General features: G+C 37.2%; 3 protein-coding genes across 3 annotated transcripts; 2 read left to right on the plus strand and 1 right to left on the minus strand.

Moving 5' to 3' along the window:
- Nucleotides 1-5,833: 5,833 nt before the first annotated feature.
- On the minus strand, nt 5,834-13,054 carry LOC117326365 (F-box only protein 32-like). Its single transcript, XM_033883087.1, has 8 exons — nt 12,368-13,054; nt 10,788-10,887; nt 10,154-10,246; nt 9,775-9,868; nt 9,080-9,249; nt 8,015-8,280; nt 7,199-7,271; nt 5,834-6,545 (listed from the first exon to the last, which is right to left on the minus strand). The coding sequence occupies exons 1-8, from the start codon at nt 12,493-12,495 to the stop codon at nt 6,459-6,461; spliced, it is 1,011 nt and encodes a 336-aa protein (XP_033738978.1). The 5' UTR covers nt 12,496-13,054; the 3' UTR covers nt 5,834-6,458.
- Nucleotides 13,055-15,582: 2,528 nt separating this feature from the next.
- Nucleotides 15,583-24,846, plus strand: LOC117326371. Its single transcript, XM_033883093.1, has 4 exons — nt 15,583-15,746; nt 19,853-20,064; nt 20,663-20,875; nt 21,786-24,846. Exons 2-4 carry the CDS (start codon nt 20,060-20,062, stop codon nt 22,105-22,107), a joined length of 540 nt encoding a protein of 179 aa, XP_033738984.1. The 5' UTR covers nt 15,583-15,746; nt 19,853-20,059; the 3' UTR covers nt 22,108-24,846.
- Nucleotides 16,658-17,422, plus strand: LOC117326616 (50 kDa spicule matrix protein-like). The gene has a single exon (XM_033883375.1). The coding sequence runs from the start codon at nt 16,658-16,660 to the stop codon at nt 17,420-17,422; it is 765 nt and encodes a 254-aa protein (XP_033739266.1).
- Nucleotides 24,847-24,897: the final 51 nt, after the last annotated feature.

Here is a 24,897-nt window from a genome sequence, read left to right on the forward strand (position 1 = left end):
ACCAAATCAAATGAGAAGTCCCCGGATAGGATTAAAATGCTGAAAAAAGCAAAGGCCAGTTGTAAGTTCATATCAATACCGTCGATCAATAAGTACAGCAACAGGTCAAGATTGTATAGGAACCACGGACCCAAATGATTTCCCGTAGACGATAATGTTTATGTGTATCACTGTCATGCTTAAATTGAGTTTTCAACACTGGTCCACTAGCCATAATTTTGAAGAATGTCATCTCGCAAACCTGTTAATAGAATGTTTAAAAATTCTTCAAATTTGAATTGTTTATATGGGGGCCACCATCTTGTAATGAATTTAGCACCTAAAACTCACCTAAATTTACAAAAAAATACACACTTAATTAACTCCCCCTGGCAAAAACAGGCTAGAAAATTTCTATATATTTTACATTTTCATGTATTGCCCAGCCCACACATAAAACTTTGGAAAATTCTCTCACCTCAATATCCAATCAGTAGGCCCCGATGCATTCACCTCCCTATCAAATCTTCTGCCCAAACGGGGAAAACCCACAACATATTTTTGATTTGGTTCTGTGATCCCTATAATCTAACAAGAAATCGATCAAAACATGTGAGATATCCGGAAAATGTTCATGTCGAATTTGAAGAGATTATAAAGGGCGATTCCATGGGAATTGTTTGTAGATTCTAATCGTTGAGATCCAAGTATGTCCCTGTCTTATTCCGCGGAAGCATTTTACCCGAAGTCCAAACTGTCTAAACATGTTCAGACGGTGTTACTCTTAATTTTCAAAGTATCCGGGCCAAGCTCTGTGACAAAACCGTGGAATCAATAGTGTGTTTACTATTACTTGATAGTAGAATGGGGAAACCGCATATACGAATTAAATCTACGAACAAAATATTAAATAACAGAATTAGTTTCAAACAAACATTTAATTAACATTTACAACTTAAAGAATGAAATCCAATGAATAAATCAATCTTACGTTCTTGTCTGCTTCCTTTCTTTCTTCTCTCATTTCAAAACATTCACATTCGTGTCATGACTTGATCGCAGTTCATACAAAAACAATAAGTTTGTTGATTCTTTACACCTAAAACAAAACGTCTTTTATTTCAAACTCCAACTAAAAACGTTCAAAACGTCCGTGTTTACAATCTGAATCACTTTGACCACAAAAAAAGTGTGAATGGTATGCAATTGCTTGTTTTGTGATTTCGAAAATCAAATATTTCAAGACATTAAAAAACATTCATATTTTCCTTGACATATAATACACCACCATCTAAGTGTATTCGACATGTATACTTCAGGCTGTGTGTTTCCCTGCTTTGATATGTAGACTTAAGGATATATGCTACCAAACTACAGTATACATCTCCTTCCGAAAGGAGCATCACTTCAAAAAGTAAAATGGCTTTTTGGACGTGTAATAGAATACTTTAAAAGAGTAATTATGACCGTTTGAAAGCAAGGTTTGGTTGCTGTATATATTTGAACAATATCAAACGTTACACCTTAAGTTTGAGCTTCTGTTTTCAAAGTGACGTTACATCCTTAAGTTTAAGCTTCTGTTTTCAAAGTGAAAACATAGTTGCATCCTGAAGAAAGTTCGCCTCTAAATTTAGAATGTTACTTCCGGTCTAAACGATCACTTTTGTGGCGCGGTCATTAAGTATGTTTCGTTGCTGGTGTTAATTAGATATAATTCCATAACTTGAGTGACATTATATGCGTTTTGTTAAAAGCACTTTATAAGCCGGCGTTTTAGCATCTTTAAAAATCGGTTTGTCAAACACAGGTATAAGATTTTAAGTGGCACATATCCTAGGTTTAAAAATACTGCAATCGTATCATATGAAATATTGAATGTTCGGTGTTGAATTTATTTTACTGAAACTGCTGGAACACTATAACAAAGCCTACATAACGGCTTGATACTTTTGCCATATGGCTTGATTATTAATAACACATTACAATAATATTGATAAACAATCATATTACAACAATAACATACGTTTGTGAGAATATGACAGGGCGTGACAGATATGATGTGGTCATGACCATCTCTCCCTCACAATGACTATGCTTTCATTCATTATTTGACTACGATTGCGCTACTTAAAATTCAAATGACAACCTTCTTTCATCAGTGTAAACATAATTCTTCTTCAACAAGTCATATATATATATATGTAACCCAACACATCATAAATATTCTGTATGTTATATATACATATGGTATTAAGATAAAATATCGAAAGCCAACAAACAGTCAATAGTGACGTCATATAGTGTCACAAATCTCTCTCACGCCTGCAAACCCAATAACAATTTTTATTATACCTCAGACTTGTATCACAGCTTCTGATTAGTGAAAACCATGTCACGTGATTAAAAACATTCGTTATGTCACCCTCTCGTGAGCCCTCCAAAATCGTTATGTCACCCTCTCGTGAGCCCCAACTCGGAACTCTCTTCCGTAACGTCTTCAAAAGTAGTCGAATCAGAGAAGTTCCGAGTATTCTGCTTGACAACAACAATGGCTGCCGGCGGACGCTATCGTCTGCCAACAGAGGAGGAATTGGCGAAATTATTGCAAGAAAAGGATTCTAAAAACACCAAAAGGGTCATCAATGTGGCCGTGGATTCCTTTAGACATTTCCTATCTGCAACAGGTAGGCCTAGACCAAAGGATTGTGAAAACCTCGACGTCCATACATTGAAAGTTCAACTGGGAGAATTTTATGCCGGGTCCAGAAAGACGATGGGGTACCTCTTAAAAACTTTTCTTAAAAACTGTTGATAGTAATAAATAAACTTATTGATACCAAAATTAATTCACTTATGTTTTTTTCGGTATAATAAAACAATTACTGCCCTTGTTCCGAGTTGACATGAATATTTGCCCACCCTTGAGGTGTCATGTCACCCTCGGGCTACGCCCTCGGGTGACATGACACCTCTCGGGTGGTCAAATATTCATGTCAACCCGGAACAAGGGCAATAATTGTATAATATCAACTTTCGTGGAATATCAACATCAATTAAATGTGTTCAAACAGACCATACTTAAAGCATAAAATTCATCTGTTATTACTTCAACAATTTAACATGTTCTTCTATAGCTTCTTTTCACATCAGAACCACCATAGAAAGAAGTCGGTCGATGTCATGGTTATACATGTAATACAATAGACTCTAAAACATCGTAATGTCGAGGGATGGATAAAAACATCTAGTAAATATACATCAATCAAAGTGTATTCAAATACAATATTACTTAAAATATTAAAATTGCAGCTTTACATGCAAGGGTATTTAAGCAGCATCACAAAAAACGGTTTGAAAATAATATTACAGTGTGTAATCTTAGCAGAGAATCAACATTGCGTTTTCATGCCTAACGACATTTTCGCGGTGATTTAATTTCGCGAATTTTAATCGCCCGCGAAATACGCGAAAAAAGCACACGATGAAACAATCTGGTTTACAGTATACAGCAGTCGATTACTTATAGATTTACTGATCATTGACCAAACATCAAACAAGTGAGATTTAAACCTCCAACAGATCTACATTTAAAAAATACTAATGTATATCAACATATAAACAATGATATTTAGCATGACAACGCATTTAACTATCTTCTAAGAAATATAACATATGGACGATTAGAATAGCACTCTATAGTTATATACGTAACCAACACGTCGTGAATTTACAAATAAGTTAAATACGATTCAGATACTGTAAACGTGGAAATTTACGCTAATTAGGTGTTCTCTTGATCGAGAAAATTCCCCCTACGCGTATTGTTTGGATATCAATTTGCGTGATCTCGAACTACAAATGGGTGAATCGATAGCGAAAATGACCCCCACGCGTATAGTTTACATATCGAAATCGCGAAAGTTAACCATCGCGAAAATAACCACGTTTACGGTATACAAAAGGTTATACATCTTTCATACGATATATCGACAATGTATCGGATTAACACAGGAAGTGAACTCAGAACAAACAAATATCTATCTTCGTATATACAGGATCACGTACATTACTTTCTTGTTGCTAATATCAAAACAAGCATTTCTTTACCTTTCTGACTCATAAACAAAATAACAGTAACATATAAACGAATTTGTTTTTGGAATTTTACGTAAACGATGTTTACATAAAATTACATTATCATATATACATATGTTGGTTTTTTTTACATACCAATCATATTACACCAATATGATATATTCCAATCAAATTAACCAAACACGAATGTGTTTATATTTCTAAAATAAAAATATCTTAATTGGTTTAATTTGTTTGTCTGGCGACTATCAAGTATCACTCATTATGTTTATCGAAACAACCTTCAATTAAAATCACAGCTTAATCAAGTAATGTTTTGTTTTAAAATTTGATAATAATTTCAATTAAAATAATCAGTTTTCTAAATCACTTTTAAAATATGATTTGCATTGTGGCAGTAATGCATTACCGTTAGAATGTTTCATATATGAAAATGTATGTTTTAATTGTCTTTAATTGTCACAATAATATTTTCCTGTATTCGGAAATCAATATATTACAAATGTTAAGAGCCGCATCCATTCTGAAACTTATTTAAAACAAACACATCAAAACATATCACTCGATCAGCATTGAAATTCTAAACGAAACAAAAATGAAAAAAACGGAATGCCATAAATATCAGCAATGATAACTAGTAGAAAGTTTCATAAACATATCGTCATATATTACAGATATTGTACTAGTATCTGAAGAATGAAAATAGTCACCATCAGTAAAAGGTTACTAAACTTTCTAGGAACAATTTGTTAAACATATTATGAATAAGAAATGAGGCTACAAATTCCATTTCAATTCTGACTTGTCGAAATATGTCTTAGTATAACTTAACTTAATTTTGTTATGGGTTTACACATTTCAAATTAAAAAGATAAAAGTTCAATATCACAGAAAATTGAGATAAAATAAAAAAAAAATATAAAACAACGTGTATGTACAATATATCACATTCGACTTAAAACAATTAGCAATTTAACACAACAGCATCATTCAAATTCTCAAATGTCCTGAAGGGTTAAAATAAATATAGGCATTACACAAAAGAGATTCCTTATATCCTAAATATAGATTCCCCGTATTTTCCGAACTTTTGTGACTTATTGTTTACAATTAGCACTCGCATTCATAAGAACATGCCATCAAAGATCAATAAATTACTGAAGACAATTCCACGAAACACTCATATACAGCGATACGTTAAAAGGCATGTTTCCTGTTGACAGTTCTGTACAGTTGTATAATACTGATATTGTTCGTGGTGGGAATATAGAGACAGTGGTATTTGATCAGAGGCAGTGATATTTGATAACTTTTAGGTGTATAAATATTAATACTGAAATATTTGATATGCTTTCATTTTCAATCAAGATCCCGTTTACAGACAGCATGTCCGACATGAACTTTGTCCTTCCCCGTTTCTGTTTTAGTTTCCATTGTTCCTTATTAGTGGGTTTAAAGCGACCAAGGCACGTCTAAAGTGCTGCTATTCAAATAAGTATGTGATTAAAAGTATAACGAACGTGAAATAACAAGCCCTTCTTTGCCAGTCAATCATATCTGGGTCAATTTTCGATATTATCCATTATGTACATTTCATCGCTTCAGTACTTCTTACCAAGATATTGATATTGTATCTTTAAATTTTGAAATAATAATTGTCTTTCAGCTGTTTTACTTTTTGCACAATTGATTAAACCTGTAAATTCTTTAGCATTAATTCACGAAAGATTCATTTTTGATTTATTATTATTGTTTTCCCTTTTTCTCTGCGTTTTGCAAACCACGCTAAATATCACATATCAATTTGATAATGGTATTTCGCTGAATTATCCGATCGGATGTGAAAAGGTATTTGGTCACCTGCCCGACCAAGTGGGTTTTCTCCAGGTATTCGGGTTACCTCCCATAGCAAAACCCCTCACACGTTTGCATCCGGGACAACAAGTGTGATTTACGATATAAGTTGATATGACTTGTTTCTACATTTTTACATTCATTGATTTTCAAATGTGATTATCATATAAAACGCCGGGGATACAACTGAATATTATTACCATATAAACCGAATCATTGTCGTGAAACAGGACTATAACAAAAATTAGATGCAAGAAAATGGAGAACAGTTCTGAGAAACAAATTAACATCAGATCTTAACGTAATTGTGGTCGATGTATGTAAACAGAAAACTGGTTCGAGAACACTTGTGGTGAATGTTGGCTGCACTTTTATCTGATAAACGAACCACTGTCAGATCTCTTTATGGACGTATAAACGACATATTAAAATTAAAAACTGGTTCAGGGAACACTTCTGGTGAAAGTGGGCTAGACTTGAGCTAATAAACGAACCGATGTCAGATCTCTACAGAAATGGGGCTGGCGTGGCTAAATAGAGAATAAGTTCAGGAACACCTCTGGTGAAAGTTGTTTGGACATGGGCTCCTTATCACTGATGCATGGGTGACCAATGGACTGTAATATAGAAATAGAGTGTAATAAGTTATGGCTAAAGTAAACATTACGAGAGGCCCATGGGTTAACGGTCACTTGAATTCTCTAATACAATTGCATTTTTAAAACATGAGCAAAAATAAGAATGAATCTACTACACAACCATTGACACTTAAAAAGTACATTCTAAAAGTATATCTATATCATCAACAAGCATACTTACCGACCCCCGCTAAAATAGTAACTGTGACCATGACCTTGACCCAAGTTCGCTGAAATTCGGACTTGTCTCAGATATTATAGTACTTTATCATTGTGTGAAATGTGATCAAAATCCCTCAAGGAATGAATCCGTCAGAGTACTGACAAACATTGGTGTAACATACGTAACTATAATTATACTCTGTTTTACTGGTACAGGGCTAAATATCGCCTTGCTTATTTTATATGTAACTCTTCACGCCTGCTATAAACTGTCAATTTAGACAGTTTGTCTCCCGTCTTCCTATAAATCAACACGGGGATATATTTTTAGCGAAATTAATTATAGACCTATCAAACGTCTAAAAAAAATACCATACATACATTATTATTCATTATGTTGATAAACCTCACTCATTAAAAGTGAGGTAGAAAATATCAACCAACAGTCAGTATTTAAGAATTGTACATACCTGCCAAAAGAGGGTATCACAGTGTGTACAAATGGCCAGGGTGTCTGCATACACGTCCTTCTTACCAAATCTCCTTCAAAACAAATGTATTTTTATCACAAATCTCCTTCAAAACAAATGTATTTCTATCACAAATCTCCTTCAAAACAAATGTATTTTTATCACAAATCTCGTTCAAAACAAATATATCTTTATCACAAATCTCCTTCAAAACAAATATATTTTTATCACAAATTTCCTTCAAAACAAATATATTTCTATCACAAATCTCCTTCAAAACAAATGTATTTCTATCGCAAATCTCCTTCAAAACAAATGTATTTCTATCGCAAATCTCCTTCAAAACAAATGTATTTCTATCGCAAATCTCCTTTAAAACAAATGTATTTCTATCGCAAATCTCCTTCAAAACAAATGTATTTCTATCACAAATCTCCTTCAAAACAAATATGTTTTTATCACAAATCTCCTTCAAAACAAATGTATTTCTATCACAAATCTCCTTCAAAACAAATGTATTTCTATCACAAATCTCCTTCAAAACAAATGTATTTCTATCACAAATCTCCTTCAAAACATATACTTCTATCAAAATAGCTAGAATAGTGGAGGAATTTTCTGTCTGTTTATTGCTTATCTTTATCCTCAAAGGTCTTTTGTTTCTGAATCATTTAAACTGATATGGAATAATATTAACTTTTCAAGATTTTAGGTGTAAACACATTGTTTTCTCAATCCTTCAAACTGATATGAAATAATATTGACGTAACATGATTTTAGGTGTAAACAAACATGCCGTCAGCTATCTTTACTTACTTAACACAACGTTTGTAGACATGCTTCCAGTCGACATTCTTCTGTCCTGTCTCCAGCTCTTTGGGGATGAAGGTGATGAGTTGACGGTCGCTGAAGTGGAAGAAGCAGAGATGTTTCCATAGCGAGTTCTCCTCGGCGATTAACATGTTGGATGATGACGTCATGCCTGTATGAAGGATATCCGTGTGGTCGGAGAGGCGTTGGAGGATACACCGGACACAGTCCTGGGGAAGGTCTTGGAACATCGCCATTCCGTCGTCAGCTCTCTATGTAGATAAGATATACAGGGTAAAATAACTCAATGTCAAACTAAAGCAACATAAGTATGCATACCGATTTTAACATTTAAGGCGAAATATACTACAATGTCAACATACAAGAACATGTTTCAACAAGGCGACGGATTTAAAGAAGAGGGTGGGGTGGTGGGGGATGGGGGGAATTCATCTTTGGCTACAAAAGAGGTTGGCTACAAAAGGGGTCGAAAACCTATTTCTCTAAAATGTATTTTTATTCCCTGCAATTAACTCCCATTACTCAATAGTATCAACATTCCAGCCGAGATATCTGGCACTGAAATAACTTTTTGTGAATTTATCATGATGACATTTGCTCATCCAGTTTATTTTATTTTATTTCATTTTTTATTCTTTGTTGTCGTTCCCGTAGACAGCCCCATATTATGTGTTTGGCATCAAAACCATTCTTCATCATTTAGTTTATTTCAAAACCTTCCGTCGTGAGATGAGTCCTTAAGTACAGATGTTATTTGACACGCTATACACGAAATAAGCACAGATATATAGTTATGGGTTGATTATAATCTATTCCACTTTACATTTTATTCAAACAACGTAAGTGGCCTAATTATCATCTGTAATAATCTGATTATTGTACGAGCTGAACTTCCCGATTTAGATTAAAATCTATTTTAACAGATTCTAAAAAACCTAAGTTATTTACATTGTACTTATTTATTTTAGCAAATCAAGGGGTAAAGGAAAGGAAAGTTCCCAGATAGTCTTCCATAACTTATTACTTGATACACTTTCGGTCGCTACATACCGGTTCGACTTTGTATCGGTCGAGTTTGGCGAGCATCTTGTGTACGCCCTGTAGATGTCTGTGCCACAAACTCTCGCTCCCTATGTGACTGTACTGGCCCTCGTTAAGTGTGCACATTGTGCTGTTGACTAGGTCACGAGTACTCGCTACATTCGTTTTAGTTTTCAGCACTACAAAAACAAGTACACATACATGATAATTAACAAAATTCAATTCTTTCGTGTATAGAAGTTTTAGGGGAGAAAATGATGTATCAGTTAGGTATGTTCTTCGTTCTGTAGCTGATGTAAATTCGTCCCGATTGTATCTGATGTAAACTCGTCCCGATTGTATCTGATGTAAACTCTCCCCGAATGTATGTCATGTAAACTCGTCCCGATTGTATCTGATGTAATCTCGCCCCGAATGTATCTCATGTAAACTCGTCCCGAATGTATCTCATGTAAACTCGCCAAGAATGTGTCTCTTTAAACTCGTCCTTATTGTGTCTGATGTAAGCGATCTTGATCTTGTCTTTTGTAAACTCGACGTATTCTGTTTCATGTAAACGTCTTGTATCTGATGTAAACTCCTCCCTATTGTATCCGATGTAAACTCGTCCCTATTGTATCCGATGTAAACTCGTCCCGCCATCTTATGACAACTCGTCCCGATAATATCTGATGTAAACCCGTCCTAATGTATATACCACTCACCTTGGTTGACCATTTCGTCCAGTATATTGATAATATGTTTCTGTGAGGTGCCACTCATATTTGTCAGCTTTCCACAAAGTAGGATCTGTAGTACCTATAAATTGACAAAAAAAAAGGATATGGTATTTTTCTATTTGTAAATGTTTTTATTTTACGGAGAGGTATTTTCCTCGTGCAGACATCAGGTTTCTTCAGTCTTCATGAACAGATCATATTCAAGAAACTTCCCATAAAAAATATATTGCTCACGCTATATAATAAACAAAACGTTTACTCCAATACACACTTCTAAACATTTTGTTTTGATACTTTGGGTTGATAAAGGAGTACAGTCCGGCCCGGTCAGTACTAACGGTCAGTACTAATGGTCAGTACTAACCTTACACACATAGTTAAACCGCCTAATGTCCTTCACGGCTCCGGACATGTCCAGATGGACAAACGCTTCACTCAGACTCGTGAGGATCTTCCTCTGTCAATAACAAGGGATGATGAAATAACACGACAAAAATCCATTAACAGCCATTACTTTCTGACTTCATGTACGATCTTATCTATGACATGTATTTAATATAAGTTTTCGTTGGCATCCACAACAAATCATTTAAGATTCAGTTTGCGTAAAATTCGATAATTTCAAAATTTTGTTTACACCTATGACCGCCTATTTATGCTTTGTTTTCAGCTTTATAGCCAACACCATTTGTTTAAGATTTATTTTACTTAAGTGTACAGGCCAGACAGGTTTGGTTCTGTAACCACCGGATCATCTATGAATACCCGAATTTATGCACAAAGCAATACTCGGAGGAGTTCGGTCAGTTAACATGCAAATATATTTTACACACAGTAATTTTTTATCGTTTCCATTAAACAATGTGTCCGGTTTACTGGCTACCACTAAACACAATCGTACCATAACATTATAGTAAGTCCATAAAGTACAAAAATAAATAAAATTGTTGATAGGGGCGATAACTCGTGCATACTTAACAGTTCAGTGTTGGCCTTACCTCCCTTGATGTGGTTTTTACGTAGTGAATGTAAGGCTGGTGATGTTTGCACCAATCATTATCTTTGGTGTGAAACTCTGTCATGGCCAGTCGTATCAATCTGGAATTTAAATAATGTTCATGATTACCAACATTTAGAAACCAGATATACCAAATATATACATAAACATATTTTGATAAACGCTGATGATAAGCATCACTAACAAGAAAAACATTTATAAAGATAAGAATATTTTAAACATTGAACAAAAGTTTGATTAGAAACTGGGAAACGTGTGGGATCATAGTCTGATTGAATATTATTCTAACAAAATAAAACGAATTCTGATATACCATAGCTTTACAAACTGACCTTAAGCTGTACGCAGTAGTGACCAAGTGGTGTTTCGGACACCTGGACATCACGAGCTAACGTTCCAAGAATGGAACATGAGTCACACTTACCATATACTACTAAGTAGTTACGATAATTTTTCATGGCGTTTGTTTCAGAAGAGAAACATATTCAATAATCTACATAAAAAGGCAAACTTTAGATAGCTTACCCTAACAAAGAACAATATTTTGATTTATTCCTTAAACAAAGAAGCTAACAGACCATTGAACCCTGTAACCGCTCTTTGTTTCTCATCGGATACAACGTGGCTACAGAAACATGACCGTACTTATCTCAATCAAGGCTCACCGCAAACTCGGCTGAAGGAATATACGCGCGGCGATGCAATACGTACTGTACGCAGTTACACCATACACAGTACATGTATATAAATGTATGTATACCCTTTGAAGTAAATACAAAAGAGTTCGTACTTGAGTATAACTTATAAAGAGTAACTATATCTTTTACGTATTTTATTAACAACTTCCATCATCCTTTCTTCATTTTGATCTACGGTCTAAAAATATTTTCATATCATCATCTCACAGAAGGTTCGTTATCAACCATTTTTATATTGAGTAGGAAAACATTTAATTTTGAAAATCACTTTACGTCTCTCTCAATCCAGGCCGTCTTATCATTGTAATTTGATCTTATTTAATTTTTATGTTTGTCTTATTTATTCATTAATGAACTTATTTATTCATTAATGAACTTATTTACTTATTTACAAACAGACATGCGTCCGCGTCAGTTAGTGCAGAGAGTTCGAATAGGATAATGCACGTGGGATTAATGAATGAATAAAAGCTCATAATTAAACAAGTGATGCACAGAGGCAATCGTCGAGGTACGGTACGGTATATGACTGTATATGATGCTGCGTCATTTCAGGCTACGCATACTAATTATACAATACAGTACATAACCAAGTGTTGAAATAATGATTTGAAAACGTGACCAGGGCACGCGATGATAATCGATAAAATTATGCAAGCTTTTAAAATTCAGGTCACGGCATGCTCAACATATTGACACATATCAGTTTGAATACTCGGAACAAAGCAATCTATATAGACATATATACGTAATTACACATATGATGACATATGGTATATATATAGCTACACATGTGTGTATATGGTGGATACCTAACAGCTTACTGTACGGACCATGTCTAACATATACATCATATAAATACCTTGCAAGGATATTTTCGTTCAAGCTTTCGAACACTTTGATCCTCCATAGTTTCAGTTTTTCCCATCCATTGTGTGTCTTAACCCATTCGTCGCCATTCGATCTCCAATCACGTCCTAAATACGGCATATTGTCTCGAATTATGTCTTATTCCATCTATATTCGTTCTTTGTTTTGATTTTGCGCAACTGTTTACGTTTTGCAGGAAGTGTGTCGGAATTCTTCGCGGAGACGACATTCTAGGCCACTGATTGGCTAGTATGAAAATTGGATCGAATTTGATTGGTTAATGTCGCTTCCATGTTAATGCCACATGGCAGGTCACATGGTTTTGTTTACATCGATCAGCTGAGTGGTTGGAGAAGGCTCAACACTTAGTTTACTTCGCAGTTTCGGGATATGACGCATTTCAACACCAATATCGAGTAGAGTTGATATAAGTTATTACATTGAGATACCTAGCAATTACACATAACGTTTGTAAATACATATTCTGTACCTTGTATCTATAATCTTAAGTACAACAAGTTACTTTAATTAGTGCTGATGTAAAATATGGTTTTGATTTCAGCTTTAATTGAAAGAAGCAGTTTTGAAATTCCAAACATAGATTAGCGAAATAAGCAACGCCATGTCTACAAATTAGTTAAAATGAAGTTAAGTAATTAATAAGAAAAACAACAGTATCCCTTTATTTTATGCGGCTGCACGCCATGTATGTGTTTTTGTTTATTTTGTTTTTTGTACAAAATATCTTATGCATTTTATGCTATTTTTTTCTGATTGCTTGTTTATTTTTCCGTGATTTTACAGTGTTGGTCTGATATAATTCCTTCGATGGAATTCAACACAAACATGTACGTATACAACGACAATATATTATCTCCATAGCTACATAAATCACCTGCCCTGCTTACATTGTTGAGATATTGAATTATAAAGTCTTTTAAATAGTTTAGATAAGATAACAAATAACTTAAATCCAATATCTAATCACCCCTCCGTTAAATACATGTATGTGTCCGTAAAATATATCCTCGGACTTGAGCAAGACCACCAAAGAACTAGACCACCTACATTGACAAGCAATAGTCTTTACAGAGTATACAATTTCCGAATTACACAGCGAGGAACTTGGTTTATCGGGACATGATTGGACATTTCCCGGACATTTCCCGGACACATGGATGCCTTATCCATCAGCGCTGTGTGATTCCTTATTCCGGAGTCATCCATGATTTTTAGATACTTTTTTCTATCCATATTCCGTACGTTTTTTTTTTAACAAAACCTAAAAACGAAAAAGTTTCTGTGTTACAATTCTGGTATGTTTACAGCGATTCAAATACATTGATGTAGTTACGTTATAGAACAGTAGCATATACGTCACACGCGTTCTCCGTGTCAAATACAATATATAACTTGTACTTTACATGCGTTCTCAGTGATATAATGTAACTTCTGCATCACACGCGTTCTCCGTGATATATACAATGTAACGTATACATCACACGCGTTCTCCGTGATATATACAATGTAACTTATACATCACACGCGTTCTCCGGGATATATACAATGTAACTTATATATCACACGCGTTCTCCGGGATATATGCAATGTAACTTATACGTTATATATTAAAGTGATATATATTACGTTATAAACTTGCTGCGTTATCATATACATTTCTTTGTACATGTATACCTATACATTGTAACATACTGAAGACAAGCGTCCTGGAGCATTCGCCTGCATTCCTTAATAAGAGTTTTATCGTAAACAATCTCACCTTGCCAAATAGATATGCGCCGTACGTTGTACTTGTTAATGGAAGGGATGTAAGTAAGGCTATGCATATCTTACATGGTAAACTGTACCAAAACGTTCGTCAAGTAAGACCTGTGTCTGCACGGTTTGGCAAACACCCAACTAATTATTCTGAGCATTGTACACAAACACTTCATTAATGGCCTTGTGAGAAAATTTTTGTGTCGTCGCTAGCTGTGAAATTGACGACTGACTTTGATGATGATGACGACAACGGCGAGAACGACGTCGACGGCGATAATGGCGAAGGCGATGACAATAAGTCGCCGTCGTCATCGTGGCGACGACATGATTCGGTAAATAACAAGCAAGCAGACGATGGTGAGAGCCAATATAGACCACATAGGCCTCTTATTTATGCGACAAATGATCTTCGTTCCCTTATCATAATTGAATAATTTTCTGTAAGTACAAGTCCCGATTGATATGTACGTAAAATAAAACCTGCAGTTTTATAGGTATACTTTGGTTTGTTTTTGTTTAACGTCCTATTAACAGCCAGGGTCATTTAAGGACGTGCCAGGTTTTTGAGGTGGAGGAAAGCGGGAGTACCCGGAGAAAAACCACCGGCCTACGGTCAGTACCTGGCAACTGCCCCACGTAGGTTTCGAACTCGCAACCCAGAGGTGGAGGGCTAGTGTTAACGTGTCGGACACCTTAACCACTCGCCCACCGCAGCCCTCTTATAGGTATACATGTTAGGTGATCAAGGATGAAAAGCATGTGAGGCATATTTCTAGACAAACTCCAAAACCAAGAGAAGCGAAAGATCATAATAGCAGTGAATGGGACACAGGACTAAATTCAGTACGGGGCATTACGTCCGAAACAAAATACCCATAGTAAACACCAAACAAAGGGCAATAACTTCCTATATATAGCCGGACCGCAGACTCGATTTTTTCAAGCAATGTATACTCAAGGCAGTCTGGATTATCATACATGGGTTCTTACAAAACAAATGATATATAAAATGAAGAGAAAAAAAAACGAGAAAATTTTTTTTTTAAATATAAAAAAAAAAAAAAAAAAAAAAAAATTCGTCTGAAAGAATGTACAGGATACTGTTCTGACAACAATAACGATAGCAAAACCGAGTAATTTTACTACCTGGATAGGTTCATAAAAGTGTCAAGGAAGCAGTGGTGCCGTGTGCACATACCCGTAACACGTGACACACTTAATGATCAGAAAACTTTCACGTAAACATCAAGATAACAATGCTACAATAAAATTACAAGCAATCGTTTAAATACATATTTTATGCAAAAACATGTTGTGTGTCTGATATATATCTTAGGACTGTGTAGATTAAATTCTAGCTTCAGTAGACGTCATATGTTTACACAGGCAGAGTTTAACTTGAACTCGTAAACCTTTATCATTTACATCACATCTAGGTCAACAGTCAAGACCCCCGGTCTAAAATACAGCGTACTAGTCAAGGTCGGCGATCTGCCGACAAACTGTGACGACTATACCCGTCACAGATAACACTTTATTGAAGGGGAGAGGACGTTCATTACAGCCTCTCATAATATCGACCTATACAGGTAAGAATTATAACTATAAAACAATTAGGATAACATATTATATTATAATCTAGTGTGAATGTTTTAAGTTTTTCGTCGGAACTTTCAGTTCCTTTTTCATTAAACAATACTTCTCTCTTTTTACGTAATTACCAAGTCTATAGATGTCCATTGATATTCTTATTCCATTTTTAAGACAATATAAACACTATAGGTGAATATAATCGTAAAAATAGCATTTCATAATTAACAATTTATTAATTGATACCAAAGTTATAATATAAATTTGAGAAATTTGTGACATGCGAAAAAGATAAGGTGGGGTATGGGTAGAAACAAAGTACAGCGACGGGAACAAGTGAGAGGCGGGGACAGGTGAGAAGTGGGTACAAGTTAGAGATGGTACAGGTGAGAGTTGGATACAGGTGAGAGTTGGGTGCAGGTGAGAGATTTGGGTACAGGTGAGAGATGGAACAGGTGAGAGATGTGTTTAGGAGAGAGTTGGGTATAGGTGAGAGACTGATACTGGAGAGAGATGGGTAGAAACGAAAGATCGGTACAACTGAGAGGTAGATATAGGTGAAAAGTTTGGTACAGGTGTCCTCATATGACCATAGCTGAATTAAGCCCCCCCTTACTAGATAGTGCCCCTACACAGTGTCCCCCTACTAGATACTGATATCCATTTGTCAGTGGCTGTCTGTGTTTCCATCTACTCCAGTACAGGTACAGGGAAGGGATTCGTCAAGGTAACACATGCGTCAGCTGAGATATGGATACAGGTATGAGATTTGTACAGGTGAAACATGTGTACAGGTAATAGAATGATGTGTACAGGTGATAGAAGGATGTGTACAGGTGATAGAAAGATGGGTACAGGTTATAGAAAGATGGGTACAGGTGATAGATAGATGGGTACAGGTGATAGAAAGATGGGTACAGGTGATAAAAAGATGGGTACAGGTGGTAGAAAGATGGGTACAGGTGGTAGAAAGATGGGTACAGGTGATAGAAAGATTGGTACAGGTGATAGAAAGATGGGTACATGTGATAGAAAGATGGGTACAGGTGATAGAAAGATGGGTACAGGTGATAGAAAGATGGTTACATGTGATAGAAAGATGTGTGGTGATAGAAAGATGGGTACAGGTGGTAGAAAGATGGGTACAGGTGGTAGAAAGATGAATACAGGTGATAGAAAGATGGGTACATGTGATAGAAAGATGGGAACAGGTGATAGAAAGATGGGTACAGGTGGTAGAAAGATGTTTACATGTGGTAGAAAGATGGGTACATGTGATAGAAAGATGGGAACAGGTGATAGAAAGATGGGTATAGGTGATAGAAAGATGGGTACAGGTGGTAGAAAGATGAATACAGGTGATAGAAAGATGGGTACATGTGATAGAAAGATGGGAACAGGTGATAGAAAGATGGGTACAGGTGGTAGAAAGATGGGTACAGGTGGTAGAAAGATGGGTACAGGTGGTAAAAAGATGAGTACATGTGATAGAAAGATGGGTACATGTGATAGAAAGATGGGTACATGTGATAGAAAGATGGATACAGGTGGTCGAAAGATGGGTACAGGTGGTAGAAAGATGGGTACAGGTGGTAGAAAGATGGGTACAGGTGATAGAAAGATGGGTACATGTGATAGAAAGATGGGTAAGGTGATAGAAAGATGGGTAAAGTGATAGAAAGATGGGTACAGGTGATAGAAAGATGGGTACAGGTGATAGAAAGAGTGGTACAGGTGATAGAAAGATGGGTACAGGTGATAGAAAGATGGGTACATGTGGTAAAAAGATGGGTACAGGTGGTAGAAAGATGGGTAATGTGATAGAAAGATGGGTACAGGTGATAGAAAGATGAATACAGGTGATAGAAAGATGGGTACAGGTGGTAGAAAGATGGGTACATGTGGTAAAAAGATGGGTACAGGTGGTAGAAAGAGGGGTATAGGTGATAGAAAGATGAATACAGGTGATAGAAAGATGGGTACATGTGGTAAAAAGATGGGTACAGGTGGTAGAAAGATGGGTACATGTGATAGAAAGAGGGGTATAGGTGATAGAAAGATGGGTACATGTGGTAGAAAGATTGGTACAGGTGATAGAAAGATGGTTACAGGTGATAGAAAGATGGGTACAGGTGATAGAAAGATGGTTACAGGTGATAGAAAGATGGGTACAGGTGAGGGATAGATACAGGTCAGAGATTAGTACAAGAGAGGGTTTGGCACAGGTGAGATGCCTTTTTGATGGATACAGGTTAGGGATATTTACAGGTGAGTGGCATAACAGGTGAAGGATAGATACAGGTGAATGATTGGTAAAGGTGAGAGTTTGTTACAAATGGGAGATGGGTACAGGGGTGAGATTTGTACACGTGAGGAAGGGATACAGGTGAGAGATGAGTTCAGGTGAGGGATGTCTACAGATAAAGGGTAAGCCAAGGTGATAGATATATACAGAAATGGATACAGGGGTGAGACTTGTACACGTGAGAGAGGGATATAGGTGAGAGATGAGTTCAGGTGAGGGAGAGATACAGATGAGAGTTTGTTTGATAAAATGAAACATAATTTGCATATAAACCTCGTTACTCCTATTGATGAAAACATTATCGGGTAAATATAATAAACACATACAAAATGAAAAAGACTAGACAGATCAATTTCCGTTGATTTGAATTATCCGAATTCAACGTCGTAGCTGTTCTACCTTGTGTGTACGTGATAAAGGGTCAGTAGCGGTCAGATAAGTCTCACAAACAATGAGTATACACTATGGAATTTGCTCCCCACAGTACAATCAACATGTCCACGTGATTACCCAACCTTTAAAACAATATAAACAAGATAAGAATACTGTAATTGGGTCATTTATCAACAGTAAATTTATTAAAATTAGGTGATAATGACATAATTAATACAAATTTTCAGTCATGGGCGAAGTATTTTAGTGCATCTAAACATTTATATACCATCCTGGTCTAAGTCAAGTACCACCGGGACTTGTCGAAATCCCCAACCGCGCGGTCCGTATATCTATATCCAGAATAAGCTGGGTTGGGAATTTGTATCAAAGTCCCTGTGATGAATACAATGAAATGCTAACTTTTCTTTTTTCCTCTCCGTATATAGGTGAACATCAAACTCAATACGTATATACTATATACTATTTTTACTACGTAATTGGCCTGCTAACCAGTTATCGTTCCCAATTCTTAATTTTTGCTCTCCAATACCAGTTGCCAGGTACTGACCGTAGGCCGGTGGTTTTTCTCCGGGTACTCCGGCTTTTCTCCACCTCCAAAACCTGGCACGTCCTTAAATGACCCTGGCTGTTAATAGGACGTTAAACAAAAACAAACCAAACTCCAATGCTCCTTCTAAAACCTGTTTCATACAATTTCCTATGTAATGAAAACTCATTTTAGATCCTATATCAATCACGGAATGTTATTAATTATATTTGTACTTTGTACAATTATTTGATATTGCTGGACGATTAGCTCTGTTTGTGTACAGTGTTTTACCAAAATATATCATTATCCATCTTTGCTATCCAAGGGTTCATTTCGTATTCACCTTTAGCTAGCGTAGATGGCTATGGAGTACCCTGTAAGAAACTTTTAAATATTATGAATATTGGCACCAATGCTGAATCCACACAGAATTCCATCTCTTAGTACCAATAGGAGAAAACAGCTGTATACAAAGTAATATTATATATATTTCCTCAGTTCAGATACACAAATGCTGTACTCTTTCATGTGTATAAATGTAAGCTTATTGATTTTTCAACAATTCCGAAACAGGTTATACCAACTTATATCTTATTTATCAATCTTGTTGGCCCGGATGTAAGCGCATAAAAGGTCTTACTGTGGGAGGAAACCGGAGTACCCGGGGGAAACCCACGTGGTCGGGCAGGTGACCCCATATCTTTTCACGTCCGATCGGGGAACCTAACCCCACGTGGACGTCAGATCTCCAAGATGTTCATTATCGCTGCCAGATTAGAACTTGACCGAAAGGTTTCCAAGAGGCTTTTTATCGCTGTCTTTTTCTTGTCGAGTAATTGCTGATTGGTGATGTTCTCCATATTTCTCTGTTTCAGGTGGAAATACTAAAAATGCGGGGCCCCGGCCCTTTGCTGGTCGTGTGGTTAGCCGCCATTCTCGTTGCTTCCGCGGGTGCTCGACGCTGTGCCCGTCCCCCAGTTTGGAGGACGGTGAACGGCACGAGCCCCATGCTGGAAACGGAAGGCAACGTACGTTTGGTGGCTCTACTGAAGGCCAGCTGAGGTTTTTGTGTGAGAGTCGCCATGACGTAAGTACTTGTGAAAATTTCAAGATCGACCCTCATAGCTTATTAAAGCGCAAGAGATTGACCTGAAATGATATTCATGCTCCACCCTTTCTCACATATTCAAAATACAAAATGGGATCGCTGAAGATAACGTATTGGAATTATTGGGCAAAAAAAAGGCCAAATCGACTGAAATATCAAGAAAGTTTTTCTCAAGACCTGAATAAGGTAGAATCAAATACTCTTCATCAGATAGAAGGGTCTAAAGGTGCTTTACCAAAATTGTGAATTTCATGATGCTCACGTTTGCCCTGGGGAGGGGATAAACTTTTAAAAAGTTTATATTGGGAAATCACAATTTTGACTATCGTTTGTTTGATTTATATTAATTCATTCTAACTTTGTAAACATTATCAGTATGGAATGATAGCTTGAAGGGCACATGTTGGCCCTGACTGACCCCCCCCCGGGAATGATGGGCGGGGCCAAAAAGGGTCGGTTAAATTAACTCAAATATTTCAAAACTCAGGTGACCGTTAAGGCCCATGGGCCTTTTGTTTAGATATCGGTTAAACCTACTTCTAATAGATCTATAGTTGCACAATTATGTTTGTTTTAGGCTCGAGCGTATCCGATCTAGGTTCGAACGCCGTGGCCTAACTGGTTTCGAATTCATGATTGTTAACATGAATCTCGATGAAGCTCAAGAGCAAGTCGAGAATCTTCGAAACGTCGTGAACGAAGCAGAAATGCCCATTTACCAGGATAACGACCAACTGGAAATATGGAAAAAACTTGGAGGAGACAAAGACTATCTCTACATTTATGACGGGTAAGCATATGGGTTACTATAGCAACACTAGAGTGTTTATATGGCGGGAGAACGCTTAATTAGATAATGAAACCATAATAGTTTATTATTCATCTAAGACAGAGTTGAGTTCAAAGACGTATTTTGATTGGCTAAATTATGGATATGGAATTTGAATTTTAGAAAAGCCGGTTGCATCCACCATGTTAATTTCGTCCAAGTTCAATTTTGAGATTAGGCACATGTCCTCACTTATAAAACAAAAGTTATTTTTATGTAACCACATTTTACAATACCTGCAACCTCCAGAAAAGATTAAATTCTTTGAAAAAAAACTAACCATATTAAGATTTATGATCCATTATGTTTCTTTTTTCTGGTTGGCCAATTTGATCTGCTAATTCATTGGTATTTAACTGTAGAATATAGAAAATATCATATTTCAATTAGAAGTGAAAAAGAGGCCAAGTGGGCCTACATCATTTACTGGGATATATTTCAGTGATCATGGCAAAACACTATCATAAATGTTATATTGAAAATATTTTCCGATTTCTTGTATCTGTATCTCCTAAGGCTGGTTCAGACATAGTATCCTCCATTAATAAAACATGCGATCTTCTCCCAGTAATGTTACAGAACTAAATCTGATAAAAATCCAGTCCTTTTGGATTAGTAGCGTTTAATGGGATTTAGCTCTGTATCCCCTATTTCGCCATCCCCTCTGAAAACATAGTAGCCACACTCTCAGACAAAATATGATCACTATCCGTTAAGCCGTTCATGAGTCGTAGTAACTCACATGGCATTTTGACGGACGACGGCCGCTGGCCATGACATTTAAGTTCACCAGTCCTTCAGACCAGGTGAGCAAATAAATGTATGTTATCTTGTCGAGCGTGATAACCATGTATTTCGTTTTTGTTTTCAGTTGTGGAATGCACCGATATCTGCTGACATCTGATGATATCTTAGACCGCGATCAAAATTCCATTAATATTCGTCTGATCAAACGGCGTCTACGTCAGGTGACACGACGCGACCGGTGTGCTAGGCAGTGTCGGCGGTACAGACGCCGCCTCATGTCCGCGGAGGACATGGACCGGATGCAGGGACACCAACCACATGTCGTGTCAATGTCTCGTGGAAGAAGTTCCAGCGCAGACGAAAACCGGACACCAACGTGTATGGAGCGGAATTGTCGTGGACGAAACACTCCGCAAAGTAGACATAGAATGATCCACCGGATGTGACGTCACATGCGGAGACGAGGACTTGTTGGAGATTCGACACAATCTTGATTGTGTCCGCGCAACTTCCGGGACGAATGTTCGTGTACACGTTATCGTCAATCAAGTAGAACGCGTTTCTGCGCATGCTCTGAAATCACACCTGCTATTAGCGTGCGCTGTCTTTGATATGACTGTGACGCGTTCGTTGACGGACATGACGTAGATATTCCGCGCGTCCGACCGTCTTGACGACTGTTGACCAGCTGACACTGTGACACTGACGATCATTTCCAGTCGGCAACGTGTCAGTGACCGACGGGCCAGTCGACTGACGTCGCCAGGTCGGCGTCAGTCTCCTGATCTTGTGAGGTGGGCGTCTGCGTATGACAGGGAACTAACGAGTCGTGTATGTGACGATCAACTGACACTGGGACGTCATGAGAATGACATTCGGACGCGACGTCATGTTTTTGACCTAGCGACGCGTCTCACGGTGACATGTGACATTGTCAGACGACGTCTACTGGCGTCAGCGACAACTCTTGACAGTGACACGGACAGGAAAGTGTCGGAAGTAGCGACAGTATCGTCTGAGACTGACAACACACGACAGGAAACTGTCACTGAAACTGCGAGGTTTCCAGAAATGGAAACCTTCAGTGTCAATGACCGATAGGTCCAACTCCAACCGCAGTTGTTCACTGACGAACCGGAAGTGACACCGGAAGTAGATGACATTGACCAACAACCGTAACAACTGGGAAAACCTGAGAATGCGCTTCACGTCGCAACGGCCAACAAGGTCCTTGCACGTGAGGCACCGACCAGCAGACGTGCAGGTGACAGTCCTTGACGTCTGATATGACATCCGACGTAACATGACAGTGCGACGGGCAGAACGACACATCAGAAATGTGCACGTGACCAAGTCTGTCTGGTCATCCAGATGGCACGTGACACTGTCACTCCGTCAGCACGGACTGACAATGACAGGGTCTGACCACAGACGGAAGCATCTGACAGGAGACTGGGATCGTGGGCGCGCCCGTGTGACCTTGACAACAACGATGACAATGACCCGTCGCCACGTGACAATGACGTAGCAGCCGGAACGGGAAGTCGCTTTGACTTTGACAGTCGGCTGGACAGAACTGACAATGATCGGGGTCACATTTACAGTAAACATTAGATTTAAATCACGCAACTAACTTTCCATTCCGATGTCTGAAAAATATTTTAAAAATTAACAACATTGTAAAAAAACTATACATGTAAATATTGAAAAGATGCAAGATTTTTTTCTATCAAAAATATTGAAAGTTACGTAAACAAAAATATTGAAAGTTACGTAAACAAAAATTTTAAATCGTTAAAACAAAACATCGTCGCTTCCGGTAACAATTTGGTAACTTGGTAAGGGCATTCAATGAGTAGACTAAATGTACCCCCTGCAACTGACCGAAACAAGACATATATACATTTATATCTGTATCCGTAGTCTCAAGGACGACTTGACCATACAGTGGATAGCCTAAATGACGGCATTTGGACAAAACCCAAAAGGTATCCAATGCTCAGATAACCCGGCTGACCAGATGGCCAAAGCTCTGATCTGACATTACTGATATCACTAAAGAAATGGACCATCTTACGACAATTAAAATAGTACTGTCGTAGACAGTGTAATAGATGTGAGCGTGGAAGGAAGTGTTAGAGTGCTTGCTGCTAAGAATGATGTACAATTGTTTGTTGAAATTTGTTATATTAACAACAAAATATGTTTGAAAACAAATATAATAAATCAAATATAAGGTTGGTTGTCGCTTTAGAAATGTCCGTCAGTAGCCAAAAATATCAAGAAGATAAAAATTTATGGGTATTCCCCAGTGACGTCACTGACCAAAAATATCAATAAGATAAACTTTATGGGTATTCCTCAGTGACGTCACAGGCCATGGGTATTCCTCAGTGACGTCACAGGCCATGGGTATTCCTCAGTGCCGCCACAGGCCATGGGTATTCCTCAGTGACGTCACAGGCCATGGGTATTCCTCAGTGCCGCCACAGGCCATGGGTATTTCTCAGTGACGTCACAGGCCATGGGTATTCCTCAGTGACGCACGTGTATAAAAGTCGACCAAAACCCCATCTTCAAAGACCGGGGTCCAAAACCTGTGGTACCGATTATTGTATATGTTTGATTTATTATAATAGTTTTAAATTGTTGTAAAATTATAAAAACAGGTTAGCCACAAATAAAGCACATGCAAAACGTGTTCGAAAAAATCAAGAGACGTTTATTTAAAATTTATCTATTTTTTTTTTAACAATTGACTTTCCAAAAGTGGAAGTTTTAACCGGATGGAGATTCCCACCCCTAAATCATTCGGTTTGGAAAATGTGACGACGCCTTTTTGTTTTGCGCATGTTTTGTTTGTGACTTTCCCTCATCAAGCCTCTGTGTTCACTGTAAGAATGATTGTGTATAAGAAAGTTATATTATTTTATATAGAGTTCTAGTTCGTGAAAGCCTGTGTGAGAGTGTATGAGAGATGTTACAGTCGGTATGATACACCACACGGCTCTGTGACGACCCGCTATAAAGCTAGGGATAGAAGTAGTGGAGTCTGAGAGATTTAGTCGACTGTGTATCATAACGACTACACGGTGTATGGACAAAAACGCTTCCTTCCTTGTTCAATAGCAATGCTTATGTAAAAACATTATATAATAAATATGATACAATACATATAAAAATGTCTTTCTTTCCTTTTTTTTTTTGCTCTATTTTTCATAACATACTTGTAAAGT

Source organism: Pecten maximus, chromosome 4, assembly GCF_902652985.1.
Source record: "Pecten maximus chromosome 4, xPecMax1.1, whole genome shotgun sequence".
Taxonomy (NCBI): domain Eukaryota; kingdom Metazoa; phylum Mollusca; class Bivalvia; order Pectinida; family Pectinidae; genus Pecten; species Pecten maximus.

Coding starts and splice junctions, on each gene's coding strand:
- LOC117326616 (XM_033883375.1), top strand. CDS start 16,658: ATGGGTACAGGTGATAAAAAGATGGGTACAGGTGGTAGAAAGATGGGT.
- LOC117326371 (XM_033883093.1), top strand. Junction 20,876..21,785: donor TATCTCTACATTTATGACGG/GTAAGCATATGG, acceptor TTTTGTTTTCAG/TTGTGGAATGCACCGATATC.
- LOC117326365 (XM_033883087.1), bottom strand. CDS start 12,495: ATGCCGTATTTAGGACGTGATTGGAGATCGAATGGCGACGAATGGGTT. Junction 8,281..9,079: donor ACCGATACAAAGTCGAACCG/GTATGTAGCGAC, acceptor TTATCTACATAG/AGAGCTGACGACGGAATGGC. Junction 6,546..7,198: donor GTGATACCCTCTTTTGGCAG/GTATGTACAATT, acceptor TCTATATTACAG/TCCATTGGTCACCCATGCAT.